Source organism: Lygodium microphyllum, chromosome 11 (assembly GCF_053477565.2).
Source record: "Lygodium microphyllum isolate KBCC chromosome 11, Lygodium_microphyllum_v1.1.10, whole genome shotgun sequence".
In the NCBI taxonomy this organism is placed as follows: Eukaryota; Viridiplantae; Streptophyta; class Polypodiopsida; order Schizaeales; family Lygodiaceae; genus Lygodium; species Lygodium microphyllum.
The window spans coordinates 64537863-64558934 of record NC_141145.1 but is presented as its reverse complement, the minus strand read 5'-3'; the positions used below and the strand labels follow the sequence as shown (position 1 = coordinate 64558934).

The window sequence follows — 21072 nt, the reverse complement described above, 5'->3', positions numbered from 1 at the left end:
ACTCAGGGACATTGTCACAAATGGGAGCTGATTTCCAGCATTATAGCTTGGTACATATGGACTGCGAGATGTAGCCAGGTCATTGATCTTCAGGATATACATCAACACTTTTCTTGAGCCACCCAAAGATCGGCAAGATTATCAGGATGGACCTCACCTAGCTAGACATCAGGAGAACATGATTTGCACCAACACATGAGTTAGGGACAAAGATGGCTTTCTACATAGAGCATCTTCTCCACACTACAAATGACGAATTTATTGTCTACCCAAAATACATGGACACCCACCTCTCACATGGGATTAGATGCATTATAAGTCACTTGTGTAACTCTTCACACCGGTTAGAGATTGAGACTAGCAAATACAGATCCATACGCCCAAAACAGCGCATATGCCAAATATGTCAACTAGAGCTAGAGACAAATGGCCAACGATTCCATCTGAAAAGAGTTAGCCACCAAGCGATCCTCCACTAGATGCAAGTGCACCTTTTGAAGAACGAGCTTCCATGAGCATACCAAATGAGTCACCAAAAAAAGAGAAAGACCTCTAGAAACGGGCATCAATATTAATATTGTGCCACCATAAAGCCCTGAATACTGATATTACCATACACAAGACCTTGTTCACCAGAAAAATGCTGACGACAAAGACGTACAGGTAATGATCAAATAGTGCGAAAAAGTGACCAACAAAAAGCCACCATACGAGTCTCATTATCCAAAATAGCCCGACCTCCCATGCTTTTCAGGGTGCAAACATGGCTCCCCAAAGTCCAAGAAATGCTTCCATGCAAGGATTCATTTTTCCATAACATGAAACAAATCTGCCTGGTAAGATCTTGAAGGTAGTTGCAGCCTAGGGCAAAAGCGGCAAAAAACAAGCATGGGTAACATCATGCTGTATGCAACTTTACAAGGAACATGGAATGGCTAAGAATGGGGTTTCCAATGAATAGTCTCTAATTTATCTATACATTTGCAAGATATGATAATACATTGATAGACTTGAAGGATAGGGGTCTGGTCTTGGACAATTTTACTATCTTTACCACAACATGCTAATGACATTGTGCTAATATGAGATACTCCACAGAACTTTCAGCAACAGCTAGATACATTGCATGTCTTTCAAGAGGTCTGAGACCTAACCATGAAACTTGCGAATCTAAACCAAGTGGATTGGACAATCAGTGTCTCAATGTGTATGTAGTGGGGAGATAATGGAGCTGGTCCAGAGATATGTCTATCTATGGGTCAGTTGTGCAGGAAAGCATTCAATATAAGGAGAGCAGCAGAGTACAGCAGGACATTCAGTATGAAGACAGCAGCAGAGGTCACAAAGATGCTTATAGACTCTTTAACATTCAAAAAAGCCACATCACTAACAGATAGACATTAAGAAATATAAATGTACTTGGGCAAAAGAATTAGCGCCATGATACATACCTTGCTAACATTGGTTTAACAGGTACTCCAGGACATATAGTGATATTCTCACGCACTGCATCTACTCCATCACGTAGTAAAGCTGGAACAAGAATGTTCTGCTTACATAAAACAAAGTCTTTACAAACTATTTAAGTCCTCAAAAGAATTGCAGCAGATCAAAGCATTCTAATCTAGAGTTTCGCCTATTGAGTGTATGGATTTCAACTTAGGGCTCCAATACCTGTCATGACTTGAAAAAGAATTGATCAAAAGTATCAAAAGGTTTTCTGCAGGATATATATGAATCACATGCTAAAATTTACTTTACAAATTTGCAAAATGCTCACAATTACAGTAAATACTAAGCTTTAAATATCAAATCCAAGTCTCAACCGAGTTTTCAGACTTGGATTGGTGTGTCAACTAGAGGAGACATCTTTATTGGCCTGATTGGGACTAGCACAAAACATGTGCGAACCATCTCAGTAGCAGGGGATGGGAGACTGATGAGGGAGGATTTGGATTAGAAAGAGTACACATGCTGCTATCACTGGAGGATCAAAGTGGTGGCTCACAATGGTAGAAACTGGTAGTTAAACCTAGACCTGATGGCTTGTCTATTGCACAGATGGAGATTCTGGACCTATCAAAGGCAATCACTTCAAAGATTACAGTGGGATCCACACGACTATGTATGAAGAGGCCCCTTTTAGTACATACCTATAGGCATCCCCTTCTTTGGATATACCACCAAACTAATGAGGGGGGTTCAGCTCAGCAAGATTGAAGTGGTGCCAGCCACTTCTCAACATTGGACCAGGTAGTGCATCTCATCTATTATTGGTAGACTTCTCAAGGAGATTACACAACTGCTACAAACCTCGAAAGATCCCTCTCTTCCAATGGTCAATTGCTCATAGGAGTTTTGCAGTTGGTGCTTGATTAAGCTAGAGAAAGGCTCCTATGACTTATGTTGGATGTGGCAAACCAGAGGAGACAAGCGGCACCATCTACGGGATTTCCATAGAGCCCAAGGGGTATGCAAGAGAGCTTTGAGATTGGTCTCCCACTGCACAATGAAATCCATGATAGTCACTTAGGGGTCAGTAGCCTGGGTCACTCACCAAGGCCCGTCCTGTGGTTACAAGGAAATCTAGGGCAGTCTATCTTTCCTCATCCTGGAGCACACATCAGAAAGATTCCCACCCTTAATGTTTCGTAGACAATTGGATTGAGGAATAGTGTCATAGATGGGAGATGATTAGCAATATTATTGCTACAGTCATCTGGAATCACCAAGATGCAATAAAGATAGTTCACACTCTTCCTGGGAGATGGCAGAGATTATAGGGTGACTCCAGGCGCATAAGCAAGAGAGATATTTTTCAACAGATGTGGATTAATGAACATTATTCCATCTAGAGTCACATGTGATCGGACATTTTAGATCACCAGACTGACTTTTTTACTTGGTCCATGTATTTTGGCATCTATATAGGGCTTGTAATGTACTTTTAACCTTCAAGTTCATTTCCTTAGGTGTTCATGAATATATAATTCTATCTTCTTTGAAACATAAGTGTATCTACATTGTCTAAGAAAATTTACAATCTAAAGACAAGTAGTGACCAGGTTATCCATTAGGTGGTGGTGTGCATTCACAATACTCAAATAAAGAGTTATTGTGGTTTCAAGATGAAAAAATCAAGATGTAGGATAGCATTCTTTACATCCATTGGATGTAAAAACTATCCCTTCACTACAACTGAAGCAATAATACATCACATAGTTACATCCTTGCACATGGTTTGAAGGTCTCCTCATAGTCTATGAAATATATTTGTCACCCACATAACCTTTTGCTGCAAGGCTAGCCTTGTACTTGCTAATTCATCAATTTGAGATATGCTTCACTTTGTAAACCAACTTACATCCAACAGTTTTTTTGTCCTCAACATGACTGTACCAAACTCCACATCTTTATGTTGACATTTCACGCAACTATTTTCTCATCCATAACTACCTCCTGGATGTCTATGACCAACAATCTCCTCAGAACATGTGAGCTCTAGCTTTCACCATATACATAAAGCTAAGTTGGATATCCATCAAAACCAAGATCAAGTATCTTACCCTAGTAGACCTATCACACCAAAATCACTTGCTAGTGTCCTTGTACCTTGTGTTTTTATACCCCAAGGTTATGGCTAGAATCTCAAACTCCTCATCAACACTACTTGAAATTGCATCAAACATGGAATGTAATTTATACACATCAGGACCACCGAGTGATTGGTCCACCTTTCCTTCTCCCTTGTGTGTAGCATGTGAATTGGCTCAATTTTGAACCTTTTCCGCATTTTCATGTGATCCTAATCCCCCAACCACACCAAACTCTCATAATACTTCATGGATTGACCACATTATTCTTATTATCATGTTCAATCCAGTCATTGGTTGATGTATACCAAGTAGCTGTTCATTTCTTAAAATACAACATTCCTCCTTACTCTCATAACTCGTGTGACATGATTGCAACAGTGATACACTTTCCACTCAAGTGGCTACCTATGAAACACATTTTTTAAGGCTCCAACTTGATCCTTGATTCATCTAGAATGTGTAATATACCATGCATTCAAACACTTTAAAACGTGATAAATCTGGCTTCCTACCATACTCCTCCTTAGGTGTCATACTATGTATTAGAACAATGGAGGTTCTATTCATTATAAAGAAACTTATATCTACAACTTTATCCTAATAATAACATTTAAGTATATTCTTCTCACCCAACATAGGACAAGTTCTTGCAATATACCTAGTTTCGTTTCCTCCACACCATTCTAATTGGATACATTCATAGTTTTTTTGTCATTGGGACATGTATTTTTAAAATATCCCTTAAGATATGGATTAATTTTTAATCACATGGTTAAGTAAATATTGCACACGTGAGATGTAATTGGGTTTAGGATAAATTTACGAGCCCAGGACCCAACGAAATCACAAGATGTCAAAGCCAAACGTTGCTAAGTTATGTCGCACTTGGTGGTATCTGGTGCCTGTTGTTGGCCTAGGTCATTCATTTGGCCATAAGTGTCAGTTGGTGACACTAGGAACGTAGCTTTTAATGGTACCTAACGCCTATCTGATGGTCAAAGATGACACAGAGGCACTCAGAAATAGAACTTGCCTAGCCAATTTAATTATTGACAAGTGAGATTATTTTTCACACCACCGAAATAATTATTAGATTAATTTTCAGTATTTAAAGACTGAAAATTAATCTTTATTTATGGATAATGCTAGAAAAACCATTTGGGAAGCCTGCCACTTGTTGTCAAAAATGCCCATGCAAGACTGAAAAACGTCTTTAGAGGCTGTAGAGAGGCATTTTTAGTGTATTCAGCCTGCAAGAGAGGGGAAGAAAATACAGCAGGTCTAATTTGTAGGTGCCAAAAATTGGAAACTCCAGGACTTGGATTCAATGGAGCTGAAGCTATGTTTAGCCAATTGATTGCCCAAATCAAGGGGCAAATCTGATTGAGACTTGCTAGTCATTTTGGACAACAAGGGGGGTTGGAATACTGAAAGGGAGTGGAAGAATCCCATTGTGCATCAACTTCTTCTTCTTCAATTAAGTTAAATAAATATCCAAAGGGGTGTCAGTTTTGAGGCCAATACGGTATCCAATGTCCAAGATTATATGGTAGAGTGTGCATTTCAATTTTATGAATTTGTTAATTGTTATAAATAGTGCTTAATTAGGTTATTTACCACCCTATCTCAGGAGGAAGGCTGGTTACATGGTTCCATTGCCGGTATATCACTCAATCCCTTGATTTGGTGGGCCTGGGGGACTTGATTGCAAGCCAAAGCTTTGTGCTAGTGCTGATTTTTAATCTCCGTTGAGAAATTATAACAATATATCTTCATACAGTGAGATAGACTCAAGCAATGATGATGCCTCTCAATATGAACATTCACATGGGAATGAAGGAAATGCAATGCCTAAGGCTTAGACCATGGACAGCAAGCTCAAAATGTTGTTGTTGGGCTAGATGCATGGCCTTCAAGGCATAAGGACGCTAATGACCAGCAAAAGTAAAGAGGAATTTAATGACCACTTCAAGAATCGAATGAGGATAGCAACAAATCTCTTTATTGAATTGGCAAAGAATCCTCAATTTATCCGATTTTTTAATGGACAACAAAGGCAAGAAGAAGAAGACATCTTCTACACCTTCGAGACAGCAAGATACACCGAAGATAATACCAAACCCTTCATTTGAAACTCCCAAAGATGGTAATGAAATAAAACAGTTGGTACCTACGAGGCAAGAAATGCAAATGCAAGGCCATCACGCAAGTGCCAATCCAATGGATTTTGGATAGTTGGGCATGCATGCTATGATGGAGTAGTCAGAATATTTTGGTGGAAGCACGATTTTTCATGCTATGCTTGACAAGGACCACATGCATGAATGTATGGCGCAAATCTTTATGGTATGCAACAACCAATGCATGGTGTGCAAGGCCCAATGTATTTAGGTATGGCTGGAAATATGCAAAACCCTATGTATGGCAGCATTGGCTTGATGCCTAGGGCACAAAGTAGCATGTTTGGTACTGCATCTACATTCCCGAATGCTTATGGGGCTCAAGAAATGAATGTTGGTCATGCGAAATGCTCTGTTTGGCATTGGTTTTGATGTGAATTCAGCAAATGCACCCTTTTTGCAGCAGCCAGTGTATGACAACTTGATACCCAAAGGCATATCAAAAGACTAACATGAGGATGAAAAAGAAGTGAAGTTTGAGTGCTTAAGCGGTATACAAGATAGGCTGAAAGCTTTGACTTTCATTCAACAGTTTGATGCAGCCTATTTAGAGGGGAACTTCACAGAGTCCTCGAAGATTCGAAAGGTAGCCACTTTCTTGAAGGGGAATGCTTTACAATCGTGGTCCACTCTTTTGATGCAAGGTTGAGGCAATATATTATATGATCATGGCCACCTTGGAGGAATGTGCATGAGATCCGTAGCTTCTTCGGTTTATGTTCTTACTACAGGAAGTACGTACGTGGGTGTACTCAAATTGCATCTCCATTGCATGCCTTGCAAAAGAAGGATGTGCCGTTTAGATGAACAACAATGCAAATTTCAGCATTTGAAAAGTTGAAGGAAAATATGACTTTAGATCCTCTGCTTGTATTGCCCCATCTAAGGAAGTCATTCATAGTTCAATGTGATGCATGTGGTAACAGCATTCGGGTTGTTCTTATGCAAAACGGCCAAGTTGTGGCTTATGAGAGTCAAATTCTCCACGGTGCAAAAAAGAATTTGTATGTCTATGAAAAGGAGCTCTTGATTGTAATTCATGCACTGTCTACATGGAAGATTATTTGTTGGGGGCTGATTTTACATTGCAGACAAACCATCAAACATTGAGGACTTTCTAACGCAGACAAAGTTGTCAGAGAAGCATATGAGATGGGCAAATTTTCTCTCTATGTTTCATTTTCAAATTGTACATATTAATGGTAAAAAGAATGTTGTGACTGATGCACTGTCACGTAAGCCACAAATTTCAGCTGCCAGCATGGTTTATCACACTGAGTAGGATGCCATGAAAGAGCAATATGTTGTTGATTCAAACTTTGCTAATGTTTATGATCGACTTTGCAATGTTCAAAGGCATGAACACTTTGTGCTAAGAGATGGATTTCTGATGATGTATGGACAATTGTGTGTCACAAAGCAATTAAGGCCTAGAGTTATCATCACTAAAAGTCGTGCTCCATATACCGGACACAGAGGTATTGATGCCACGGTCAAGGCAATGGAGCATTTCTTTTACTGGCCAGCTTTGAGGCATAATATAGAATAGTTTATTAAGACATGCATCATATGCCAGTCAGAAGGTAAAGCATGATAGGCAAAAGATGTCGGGTTTGTTGCAGCCCTTGCCTATTCCAAATAGGCCTTGGCAGAGCATTGCAATGGACTTTATTTTTTAGCTTCCTAAGAAACCTACAGGGAATGATGGGATATGGACCATAATTTGCAAGTTTAGCAAACAAGCCCATTTCATTCCAGTCAGGAAGAAAATAAAGGTTGATCATATGGCATGATTGTTTTTGTAGCATATTTTTAAGTATCATGGTATGCCAAAGTCGATCATTAGTGATCGAGACCCCCACATGACTAGTTTATTTTGGAAGGAATTGTTTGAGAATATGGATACCATAATGAAATTCTCATCATCCTTTCATCCGCAAACAAAAGATCAGTCTGAGGAAGCAAATTCCACAGTGTTAGATCTTTTGAGGTGCTATGTTTCAGACCACACAACACAGTGAAAGCAGTATTTTCCCTTGGTTGAGTTTGCTTACAACAACAGCATTCATAGTTCTACGAGCAAAGCTCCATTTGAGGTGGTTGAGGGTGGCAAGAAGATACCACCTATTCTGCAAACTAAGGATAAGATCTTTGAAGCTGATCGTTAAGTGGAAAACTTGGACGAAGCCTATGCAAAGATAAAGAAGGTACTACCTATTCTGCAAACTAAGGATAAGATCTATGAAGCTGATCATTACGTGCAAAACTTGGATGTAGCCTCTTCAAAGATAAAATATGCACTTCAAAGGTCGCAAGAAAAGCAAAAGAGGGCAACTGATCGCCACAGATATGCTTTGCAGTTTGCAAAGGGTGATTATGTATTGCTGTGTTTTAAAAAGGCAAGGTTAAAAAGATGAAAGGAAGAGAAAGATTGTATGCGAAGTTGAGTATGAGATACTATGGGCCCTTCCAAGTGTTGGAGAAGATCAGCAATGTGGCATATCGGCTGAAATTACCTCCACATTGGCGGTACACAATGCCTTTCATGTCAGTCTGTTGAAGCCTTTTCATGGTGATGTGCCAAAGGAAATGTCTGCTGAAATTCAGCGTGAGGTTGAGGAGCTACATGAGATTTTGGTACCTAAGCAGATTTTGGCACATAAGGGAAAAAAGAAAGTCGAAGGTAAAGTTTCTAGGAGATACTTGGTGAAATTTCAGAATTATTCACCAATGTATACCAAATGGATGGAAGAGGATGACTTGGGAGACCATTCTCATTTGTTGCAGCTTTACCTAGATGCCTTTCAGTTAGAGCCGACTTTAGTTCGGGCTCCATTAGGTTTAGCAAAGCAAGGGTCCGGAGTATTGCCTGATGCTCAAGGGGGAGGTAGCACTTCCACTCCTTCAATTATGGACAACTCTCGTATGTAGTGGATCTCGGATGTATTCAGCATGCATCCAAGGTACTCTGCTGACAGTATGTTTGCCATGAGGTCCCACTATGAGATGTATGCAAATGAGTATGAGTTTCACCCGGGCACTTGAACTATACTTTCGCATCAGCTAATGATCAATTTAGCATGAATTTTGCCTCAATTTTAAAACTAATTTTAATCATTTTCAAATCAGTTTTTACCAGCTTGAGAACCATTTATAGCCACTTTTGGAATCAGTTTCATACCAATTTTTACATAGAGTTTGTAATCAATTTGGGGTCACATTTGCAGCAGTTCGTGATCAGTTCTCAAATTGGTTCCAAGGACAACAACATATGTTATGATCCCATTGATGTTTTAGCCATGATTTATGCTTGGTTATGCTATACTATGGTTTGGTTTTGCTAGATGAGTTCAGCTCATGAGAAATAGACATGTCACATGATAATCTGGCAATCTTTTTGAGATTCTTCGTGAGTCTTACGTTATGTTATGATTGGTTGGTAATTTTCAATCTGTGTTGCACATATGGAATGGTTGAGCAACAATGCGCAATGTTATACTAACTATGATGCCTTGTGGAAATTGTAATCCACTATTTTGCTTTTGATGCATTTGAAAGTACAATCGAGGACGATTGCAAGGATTTTAAGGGGGAGGGCTATCATGAGGACATGTATTTTTGAATACTTAACATGTGGATTAATTTTTAATCACATGGTTAAGTAAATGTTGCACATGTGAGGTGTAATTGGGGTTAAGAGTAAATTTACAAGCCTAGGACCCGAGAAAATCACAAGATGTCAAAGGTAAAAGTTGCTATAAGTTATGCCGCACAAGTACTTAGTGGTATCCGGTGCCTATTGTTGGCCTAGGTCATCCATTTGGCCATAAATGTCAATCGGTGACACTAGGGAGGTGACGTTTAATGATACCTAACGTCAATTTGATGGTCAAATATGACACAGACACTCGAAAATGGAAGTTTCCTAGCCAATTTAATTATAAGCCAATCAAATTATTTTTCACGGCACTGAAATAATTATAAGATTAATTTTCAATATTTAAAGACTAAAAATAATATTTAATTATAGATAATGCTGGAAAAAACATTTGGGAAGCTTGCCACTTATTGTCAAAAATGCCCATGCAAGACTAAAAAACGTCTTTAGAGACTAAAGAGAGGCATCTTTAGTATCTTCAGCCTGCAAGAGAGAGGAAGGAGATGTTGCTGGTCTGATTTGTAGCCATTGGAGAACCTCCTGAGGTAGCCATGCCCAGGAGAAGACCAATCAACAGCATGTGACAACATCTACAGGCTGTTGAGATAGAGTAACAATAATAAATGACTGATTTTCTTCAGTTCTTTGCATCTACAAGCTGTTGAGACAAGGCAGCAACTGTGAAAGTAGAGGATCGAGATACAGCCAGATTCAGTAGACAGTGTGAGAGTGAGAGAGACAGAGTTGAAGCATGACACCCACCAAAATAGACTAAATGAGTGTAATCTGAAAGTACAAAGTACAACCCTTAAACCTAGGGTTGTAGGGGGGTGTTCACACCCGACACACACTAAGTGCCTAAATGTGTGTAACATAAGCACATAAGTACATACGATAATAAGACCATAAGTCTGGGGGAAAAAACCTCTCCTACCGAGAGTAAAAAGTGCCCCAGTGTCCTACTGATCACCGACACTCCCATATGAGCGTAGGCGTAAGTAAGGCGTGAGTAAAATACCCAACAAACCCCCTTGGAGTGAAGAGTGATCAAGAGTACAAGAATCATCCGCCACCAAAGGATATCAAATTTAAAGCATCGCGAAATGCTTCAAATTTGTCACGAGGAAGAGCTTTGGTGAAGATGTCTGCCACATTACTGGTGGTAGGACAATAGACAAGGCTGATATCACCTGCATGTAGCCTCTCTCTGACAAAGTGATAGTGAATCTCAATGTGTTTCGTGCGAGCATGAAACATTGGGTTCCGTGCCACTGCAATGGCACTCTGACTATCAGTGAACAAAGGAGTAGGCTCAGTAACAGATACATCCAAATCAGCTAGCAAGCGTCTAACCATATGCATTCAACTGTGGTAGTGAAAGCTGCCTTGTATTCTGCTTCACATGACGATGTGGCAACAGTGGATTGTTTCTTGCTAAGCCAAGAAATGCAAGAAGTGCCAAGAAAGAAACAATTGCCACTAGTAGAGTGGCGGTATCATAATCACCAGCCCAATCAGAATCACTGTAAGCATGTAAATGCAGTGGTCCCCCCTTGGCATAAAGCAACCCAAGAGAACGAGTACCCTGCAAGTAGCGGAAAACACGCTTAACAGCTTGCCAATGTGACATACGTGGCTGATGCATATACCTGCTCAAGGCTGAAACTGCAAACTGTATGTCCGGCCTAGTATTGCATAGATAGAAAAGGCATCCAACTGCAGGAGCATATGTATGTATATCAAACAAATCACTGTCATCATGTAATGACAGTTTCAGTCCAGGTTCCATGGGAGTACAAACTGGCTTGCAATCCTGTAAGCCAAATTTCTCAAGAAGCTGCCCAATATACCTTGACTGTGATAACCCAATACCTCGAGCAGTATATATGAACTGGATGCCCAAGTAGTAATGCAAAACTCCCAAGTCAGACATGTCAAAAGTTTGCTGCAAATTTTGTTTGAATGCTGAAATCTGATCAGCATGTGTTCCAGTGAGCAAAAGGTCATCAACATAAAGACATAAAATCAGCATAGATCCCCCTTCTTTACATACGTAAAGGGTAGACTCAGATGAACTGTTTAGAAAACCCTGACCAAGCAAGAAAGCATCTATCTTTTCATACCAAGCTCTAGGAGCTTGTTTTAAACCATATAGTGCCTTTTTTAGCTTGCATACCAAATGTTCTGAGCCTTCAATTGCAAAACCAATGGACTGCTGTACATAAACTTCCTCCTGAAGTTCCCCATGCAAAAATGCAGTCTTGATATCTAGCTGATGAACTGTCCAACCATAATGTGCAGCCAAAGCAATCATAGACCTGATGGTCGTCATACGAGAAGTAGGAGCAAATGTCTCCTCATAATCAATGCCCTTTTTCTGTGCGTAGCCTTTAGCTACCAGCCGTGCCTTGTATTTATCTATGGATCCATCTGCTTTTCTTTTCAATTTGTAGACCCATTTTGTTCCAATGGCTTTCTTCCCAAATGGCAAGGACACCAAATCCCAAGTGTGATTCTTAGTAATAGAATCTAATTCAGCTTGCATGGCTGCCTTCCAATCCACACTGTGTTCTGCATCCTCATAACATTCATGCTCTTCATTATCAAAAGTACTTGCTGCCATAATAAACTCCACAGTATGTGCTGAATCATGCAAACGAGTTTGCCTTCTAGTACGACCAGCCATGGGTGCATCCAAAGGACTATCTTGCATAGTCTGCAAATACCATCTAGGTAGCTGTCTAGCATCTTGGCTGTGTGCAAGCTCTTGCTGAATTTCTGTTTCAGCATTATGCTGAGTATTCCGATCAGCCAATGGCTGAATTTCTGCACTTTCCATAGGAGCAGCTGGCTGAACATTAGGTTCATTTTGTGAACCTCCAGCAGAATCACCAAAAGTAATGGGCAGCAGCCCTTCAAAAACATCACGGGCAGCCTGATATGTGTCCAAACCAACCAAGGATAATTCTGATGTTTCATCAAAAACAACATCCCTGCTGACAAAAACCTTCTTAGTAACGGGATCATAGAGTCTATAGCCTTTGCTCTCATTGCTATATCCCATAAAAATGCACTTAACAGCCTTGTTGTCCAATTTTCTTCTAAGTACCTGTGGAATATGGGCATAGGCAAGACACCCAAAGGTACGAAAGTGACCAACAGAAGGTTTACGGCTGTTCCAAGTCTCAAATGGTGTGATGGTCTTCAAGGCTTTGGTAGGGCATCTGTTCAAAATATGGCAAGCACACATGACTGCTTCCATCCAAAAACTATGAGGCAAGCTCTTTGCCTTCAGCATACATCTGGCCATCTCCATGAGTGACCGATTTTTCCTCTCTGCTACCCCATTCTGCTGTGGAGTATAAGCTGTAGTATACTGATGTACTATGCCCTTCTGCTGCAAAAAAGAATTCAACATAGAGGACATGTATTCCCCCCCTCGGTCCGAACGGAGAGTCTTAATGTGGCATCCAGATTGGTTTTCAACAAGTGCACTGAAAGCCAAAAATGCATCATACACTTCTGACTTCTTTTTCAAACAATAGACCCAGCAAAAACGTGTAAAGTCATCAATGAATGTCACAAAATAATAACAACCATCCAATGACATGGTCTGCATAGACCCACAAACATATGAATGCATCAACTCCAATCTGGTTGTTGCCCTGAAAGCAACATCACGAGGAAATGAGAAACGATGCATTTTCCCCAAAATGCATCCCTCGCATAAGTGCTCAGGAGGTCTCTCCAAGAGAGGTAAGCCATCCAGCATCTGAGTACGCTGTAAAAGCATCAAGCTGCCAAAGTTTACATGCCCTAAACGAGCATGCCATAACTCCGCCTGTATCATAGCAGGAGTAAGAGTGGATGTCAAGTATGCTGACTGATCTACTGAAAGAGCATCCAACTCATATAAACCATGACACAAAGATCTTGTCAAGACCAATGTCATGCATTCTTTTTCTCGAACCATGCAACGGTCATCATCAAAAGTGACCTGCATACCACAACGTGCCAAAGAAGAAATAGAAAGCAAATTCTTATTTATTCCAGGCACAAACAAAGCATCCTGCAAGCGGATAATAGAGCCATCAATGGCTGTGAGCTGAATCTCCCCAATACCACGAACAGGGTATGATGCATTATTGGCACACTGTACCGATTTCCCAACGGGAGGTGCACTAACTGAAGCAAACAAATCTCTGCGAGATGTAATATGTCTAGAAGCACCACTGTCAAAGTACCAAGTGTCAGCATCCTCTGTAGAGCTAAGTGCTCTATCGGCCCAAGAGATGTCATAACTGCAAGTGTAAAAACAATAGTCCCTGTCCACAACAAAGGACGCGGACTCACTAGCAGTGGAAGGAGTAGTAGAAACAGACATTCCTGACTCCTCCTTCTTCTCTTTGGCAATGCGCTTTCTGCACTCAGTGATATAGTGACCAGGCTTCTTACAATAATGACATTTTCCTTTCTTTGCTTACGTCCCCCCTTGTGACTGATTCTACGATGTGCCCGAAGTGCCAGAACTCTGTGGAGCATTTTTCACCTTATTGTTCTTCCCTTTCTGTCGTGCCACAAAAGCCTGCTCAGAGACTATAGCATCCACACCACTATTTTTCCGTGTTTGCTCCTCCTCTAGAAGCAAGCTAACCAGCTGAATAAAAGTGAGTGGGTGCTCAGCAATCCTCATTGTGAGGTTCAATGCAATATGAAAAGACAAGTACGAAGGAGGTAGGGAATTCAAGGTGGTGGATATCAACTGTGCATCCGAAAAATACTCATCTACATTCATGAGCTGCTCCCTCAAGTCCTGAATCTTGTTTAAGTGATCCTGTATAGAATCACCTTCATGCATCTTCAGAGTTTCCAACTCTTTCTTCAAGAAAGAGATCCGTGTCTCATTTTTTCTTGCAAACATATGCTCCAAAGTCAACCATGCATCTCGTCAAGAAGATGCCGAACAGATATGAGGTATGATGGACCGCTGAACTGCCAAAGCAATCAGCGACAAGGCCTGTGCATCACGGGTATCCCAAGCTTTTTGAGCTGCAGTTCTTGGAGGAAGTGGCTGAGGTGGAGCGGGCTAAGGTCCCCGTTGTCCACGTGCGCCATGGGGAGGAGGAGTAGCGGGAGCTACAACTCCCAGCCGAGTTTCCTCTCCACTCACATAATCCCATAAATTCTTGGCCACTAATACATTTTTCTTCATAAATGACCAAAGGGAATAGTTGTTTCCGTCCAGTCTATCCTCTTTGGATACATACGTAAAAACATCACCTCCCTGATTTGCCATGATGACAAATTTCCAAAAACAATATGAGCAATGTCAAAGCAGTTCGAACTGGAAATCTGCAAATTTCCAGAAATTGCAGCAAATACTTTTCTGCAATTGATGTGCAAGGGCGTACTCTGTCAGAAAACTGTCCTTTACTGCACGCTTCCCAAGGTGCAAACAGTGCAGTGCAACACTGTTATGAATAAATCCCCAAAATTTTTGCCAAAATCTCTGTCAAAAACAGTCATTCTGTGACTGTATCAGCAGTTTAAATGCATCTGTCCTCCAAATACACAAAAGCCCCAAAATTTCTGACCATTCAGTCCAGAAATTTGCATGAAATTTATTTTTCCAGTAGATCTGTGCCAACCGCGTGTGAACCGCCGCTTCCAGAATTTTATTCTGGGCTGGAATAACAATAATTTTGAAAATTTTACCTGGGCGTGAAGCACGTCGCGAGCTGCTGACGTGACGTAGACTGGTGGGAAGGCGGGAGCAGGTCGTCTGACGGGCTGACCAGTCGTGATGGGCAGGCGGGCTGCGCATGGACAGGGCAGGTCGCGAATCTGACGCGTGTAGGCGGGCAGCAACTCTGACGCGGGTCGGAGAGCAGTTCGTGGTCACGAGCGCAGAGGAAACTTCGTTTCCAGGAAACGGGCCCTGGCGGATTGGTGGTGCTGCTCGCGAGCTGACGAACGACTGCTGACGGGCAGGGTACTGGTGAAGGCTGACGACAAGCTGTACTGTGCTGAGGCAGCACTGAGGAACAGCGCCTGACTGCTGACAGGACTGACGACAGGCTGTACCTGTGCTGACGTGACGTCTGACAAGGTTTGACGTCAGGCAGCGTCAGACCCTGTGCCCTGGAGACACGTTGCATGGAGCTGTGTGTCAGCGGCCTGGAGCAGGACTAGCGTGTGCTGCAGAAGCTGAGTTCAGAGCTGCGCTCTGATACCAAATGTGAGAGTAGAGGATCGAGATACAGCCAAATTCAGTAGACAGTGTGAGAGTGAGAGAGACAGAGTTGAAGCATGACACCCACCAGAATAGACTAAATGAGTGTAATCTGAAAGTACAAAGTACAACCCTTAAACCTAGGGTTGTAGGGGGGTGTTCACACCCGACACACACTAAGTGCCTAAATGTGTGTAACATAAGCACATAAGTACATACGATAATAAGACCATAAGTCTGGGGGAAAAAACCTCTCCTACCGAGAGTAAAAAGTGCCCCAGTGTCCTACTGATCACCGACACTCCCATATGAGCGTAGGCATAAGTAAGGCGTGAGTAAAATACCCAACAGCAACAGTGAATAACAGATTTTCTTCAATTCTAGAAAGTCTGACTTTTCTCTCTCCTCATCAGTTTCTCTCATCTCCCAACCTTTCTATAGCCTTGCTCCGAAGATTATAGCATTGAGATCACCAGAGGCAAAGAAATTTCAGATTTCTTTGCTGCAAACGCTAATCTACAGCAACAGAAATTAGGATTTAGAAGCAACCTTGGGAAGCATACAAAAAATTGCAAGCTCCAAGACTTGGATTCAATGAGACTGAAGTTGTTTTTAGTCAAATTCAAGTGAAGGGTCCAGCAAATCATTGAATTTGGGACATTTTCCATCGCCATCAAAGCGGGTGAAGGCCAATTGATTGCCCGAATCAAAGGGCAAATAAGATTGAAAACTTGCTAGTCATTTTGGACAGCAAGGGGAGTTGGAATACTAAAAGGGATTGGAAGAATCCCATTGTACATCAACTTCTTCTTCAATTAAGCTAAATAAATACTGAAAGGGGTACCAGTTTTGGGGCTAATAGGATGTCCAAAGTCCAAGATTATAAGGTAAAGTGTGCATTTCAGTTTTGTGAATTTGTTAATCACTGTAAATAGTACTTAATCAAGTTATTTACCACCCTATCCGAGAAGGAAGACTGGTTACATTTTCTCATACATTTACTATACAACAAAGGCATATGGATATGGAATTATGTAAAAGTATTATTCACTAATAGAGTTCTCCCTTTCTAATTTATTAATTATTTAATATATATGTTGCATAATAAGAATTTTCCACTAAGGCCACCTTTAATAAGCATAGTGTACATTTTTCTTTTTTGCCATATAAAGAAAAAACTATTAGTAATAGCTTGGAGAAAAACCCCCGAGTTAAAATACAAAGTGCAAGGAACTCACAAGAGAGTGTCTAAATATACTACAAATACAACAGTTGTCTGAACAACCAATCTAGTGATGAATTGTATTCTCTCTTCTATATGCAAAGAGTTGAAGTGTTTATCACCAGTGACTGTTTGAAGCTTCTCTATTCAATGTAGACTTGTTTTCTAGGGTTGCATGCAGGCTGTGTACAACACTTCTCTCCATAGAGGGCAAAGAGTTTGCCGTAGGCAAAAGTCTTAGTCCGCATACATAGTGTGCTTTGAAGAGATTGTGCAGAAATTTATCATTTCAAGGAAAATATGGTCAATTGTAGTATTTATTTATTACAGGTCTTAGTTGGTGAGACCAAATTGTGACTTAATGAGCACACAATGCTGAACTAATCTATGAAGAGCGGATACAGCAACAAGATACTGGTAATAGTCTATTGGCACTCTACACTGAATGCATCAAGCTATAAGCTAACCCTCCTGCATAAATAGCAAGGGGTGTCTGATGAATATGGCGATAAAGGATTCTATGCATCCATAACAGAATAGGAAGGTGCTCAATTGCTACCTCACTCATAATTCAAACTAGCCATCAACAGCCAAAATAGGACATGTAAGCAAGAAGACCCCGAAGTAGTGATGGGCTAACATTACAAGGTAATTGTAAGAGCTCTCCCAGACCACAATTGAAAAAAATATCTTCAACGAAAGCATAATTGGGCAAACGCAAGTTTCCTAAGTAAAATTTCAGATTTTTGCATTCTATTGTACGGCTCTTGTAATCTTAAGGAAATATTGCAAGGGGGACCAAGGTTTGGGCCAATCTGTGTTGTGTGTCTCTAAGTAAGAGCATATTAGCTCGCCTCTATTCAGTGTGTTGATAGTTTTATTGCAGATTTCTTTTGTCAAGACAAGAGATTTCTATTAATTACACCTCCAAGAAATCCCTTGAGGTAAGAATACATGAGTACAAGGAACTTTGTAAAGAGTGTCTAAGTACATCGTGATTTATGAGTTTTATTGCAGATTTCATGATTAAGGTTAAGAATTTTGCACATCAAGTTTATGATTACTGCCCTTAAGTTTTCTAAAGGCCAGTTTCATGGTTCCATTGTTGGGATCAACTTTACCGAGGGGGTGAGTATATGGTTGCTCAGGTGCAAACACTTAAATCAAATCTCAGCAATATGTGTTTTAGATGCATCAAGTATTTTCATTTGTTCATGGCTTACGATTACTGCTGGATGTGGACCATATAGAATGGCCATAAATGGAGTGAGCAACTCATTAAGAAGAACATATAAGTGAAAGTACAAGTTGATGCATGTTAAGTGCATGTTTGGTTGAACTGAGTGTATGCAATGACTAAAGGTGATTAAGGCATCCAGTGGAGCATGATGTTTGTGTAAAGTATGTGGATTCATGCTTGGTTTTGTTTTTGGCTAGCACCGTTAATGTTTTACCGCTTGGTTTTGAGCTTTAACTAGAAGTTTTGTTAAAACAAGCAAGTGACATGAGTCAGAGTGATGTGACAATGTTTCCTAGTTGTGTAGAATGATTACTTCTTTGCAAAGGCATAATTGAGGGTGTATGCTAGTATCATAAGAGGTGTCTTTGCTCAAAGATTCTTTGCCCTGCTTGCTAGGTGCACCAGAGAATGTTGCCATTTGTGAGTATGGGAAATTATACTCAAACACAAATATGGTTGTGGAAAGATCACACGTTAGAGCAATTGCAAATATGACACAGTCTGCTATTGCGCAGTTTTTTACAGCTTAACAGATCCATGTGCTCATTACGCTGCATGCTTTAGTGGTGGACTTGAGTTAAGGCTTTTGCATATGTTGGTGTCTACACCCAACATATTGATTGTGGGTGTGAGTTTCAAGACAAATCACGCAGATGATATGGGGGTGTGTCAATCTGTCACTATGACGACTTGGCATGCATGCACCTCTAAGAAGAAAAACATATGCAGGTGTTGAGTTGGACAGCCTTTAGGTATGCCTTCTGTGCAAGTGCTTCTTTGCAGAATTTCAATCTTGGGCAAGGTGCTGAATTAGTTGGATGAGGCAATAATTTCAAGCAAATAATTCAAGGACAGCAAACTATTTCACCATCATCTAAGCATCCAAGATACTTTGGAAGTGGTTCAGGATTGAAAGCTAAGGCTGTCTAGGTTTTTGCCTAGTAAGGTGTGCTTCAGAATCACAGTGGTTGTATTCAAAGTGGGATGCAAGAAGATATGTTGGAGGCATTCAGGCCACAAAATGAGATGTACGGGAACTTCGGCTGTAGCCAAGTTTTCATAGTAGAATGCATGGCAGTTGCATGGCATTACAAGTATGCAAGGTGTCATAAGAGAGTTCCTTATGATGCATGGTCATCTTTGATGTTACAAAGCAATTGAGGCCTAGAGTTGGAGGGTCTCAATATATTGATGCTATAGTGAAAGAAGTTAAGCCTCGCCAGCTTTGACACAAAAGATGGATGCTTTTGTAGGGGATTTGCATTGTATGTAAGAAGGGACTGGGTTTGTTGCACCCATTTGCTGGTTAAGGATAGATAGTGGGAAAGCATAGCTATGAGTCTTATATTGAGACTTCCTAAAGCACCAGCAAAGAATGATAGTAAGTGGAATGTTTTATGGAGATTCAATAAGCAAAAGCATTTCATTCCATTGAGGAAGTAGATAAAAGCAGATCATATGGTTGGATTGTTCCATAAGAACATCTTGATGTTCAATAGGATACTTTTGTCTATCATCAATGATATAGATCCACATGCATGAGTCGAATTTGGAAAGCAAGATTAACTCTCCAAAAGACTTACGCAAAAACATAATGCAGCCATAGAGAACACTTGGATGTCATTGCAGTGGATTAGAGTTTGCAAAGCATGACTCCTTCTCTTGTCTGTTTTCCAAATAATCACCAACGTAGCTTATAGACTTTAGCTATCAGATCATTTTATGATCCGAAATGTTTTCAGTGTCAGTCTTCTTAGACCCTTTCAGAGAGAGGTGCTAGAGGCTGGATGAAGTTTAGCATAAAGTTGAGGAACCATATGGGATTTTGGTTCCTGAACTGACTTTGACACAAAAGAAAGGGAAGTTTCTAATGAGCTTTCAACAATATTGACCAATGGATGTGAACTGCATGGAGGAGGGTGACTTAGCAGATTCACCTCTGTTGTTGCAACAATACATCAGCAGCAAATGCATGAGTTTCTTCCTTCATTGGGGCCAAAAAAAGTTATCAGCATATGAGGCCCAATGAGAGATTGTGTTCATATATTTCAGAACTGCAGGATTCCTTATATCAGTCGACATTTTACTAAACATTTATGTTCCTTGCAAGCATCAAGCAAAAGATCGCCAATCTTTTATACACCACTGATTTCACATTCTCACCCTGAACTAAACATGGCAGAAGAAACAAGGCTGAAAACAAATAATATTGTGCCTCACTTTCGGCAGCAGAAGCAGCCAATCAACGAGGATTGTACTCCCTCCTAGCTGATTAGTGAAGAAAAGGCTGGCATGCAGCAAAGGTCCTCCAGTTACACTGTCTCATTATCATCATGATTTTGTGGTGTAATGCTTTCCAAGAAGTGCCATGCATTAAGACTCTCAATCAGTTACCATGTTGGAAAGGGTGAGCCACAGGCATCCACATTATGAAATCATGATTCACAACCTAAGTCTTGTCAATCTTGGATGCAGATACTATGTAAGGGCATAGCAGTTGGAATGAATCTGGTCCATTGAAGAGCTGTGCATGTGAGGAATCATTAGCAAAAAAGAGTGCTGGTCTGTGACAGCCGCATTGATCACACATGCAGGTCACAAGTGGTTCGTGTAAAGGCTCGTCTTTAATTTTAAAGAGATTCCATAACAGGTGCTCACCTTGAGGGCCAATCTGGTGTCATCTACTGTGGAAGAGCACTCTAGCTCTCAGGTTCTCTGTATCGCTTATTTTCTTTGCAGAATTGAATAGTGTTTGTGCTGTCAGTTTATGTTCATTGCCCTATAGATCAGATTTACAGGCCAGTTTCAGGTACCTTGCAAGCATCATAGTATAAGATGGCTGATCTTTTAGACACCATTAATTGCAGATTCTCACAATGAATTGAGGATGATAAAAGAAACAAAGCTGAAAACAAATGATATTGTGCCTCACTGTGGGCAGAAG

At 40.7% G+C, this 21072-nt stretch overlaps 1 protein-coding gene across 5 annotated transcripts in view; it reads right to left on the bottom strand.

Annotated features, from left to right (window-relative positions):
- LIG6 (DNA LIGASE 6) overlaps positions 1 to 21072 on the bottom strand; it is a 251305-nt gene that overhangs the window by 114204 nt on the left and 116029 nt on the right. For all 5 annotated transcript variants that reach the window (XR_015692342.1, XR_015692343.1, XM_087687657.1 and 2 more), the window contains exon 9: positions 1452 to 1549. Coding sequence is in view for 3 of the 5 variants with exons in the window: in XM_087687657.1 (XP_087543783.1) it covers positions 1452 to 1549 (98 nt within the window). In the remaining 2 variants the exon portion in view is untranslated. The remainder of the gene's footprint in view (positions 1 to 1451; positions 1550 to 21072) is intronic.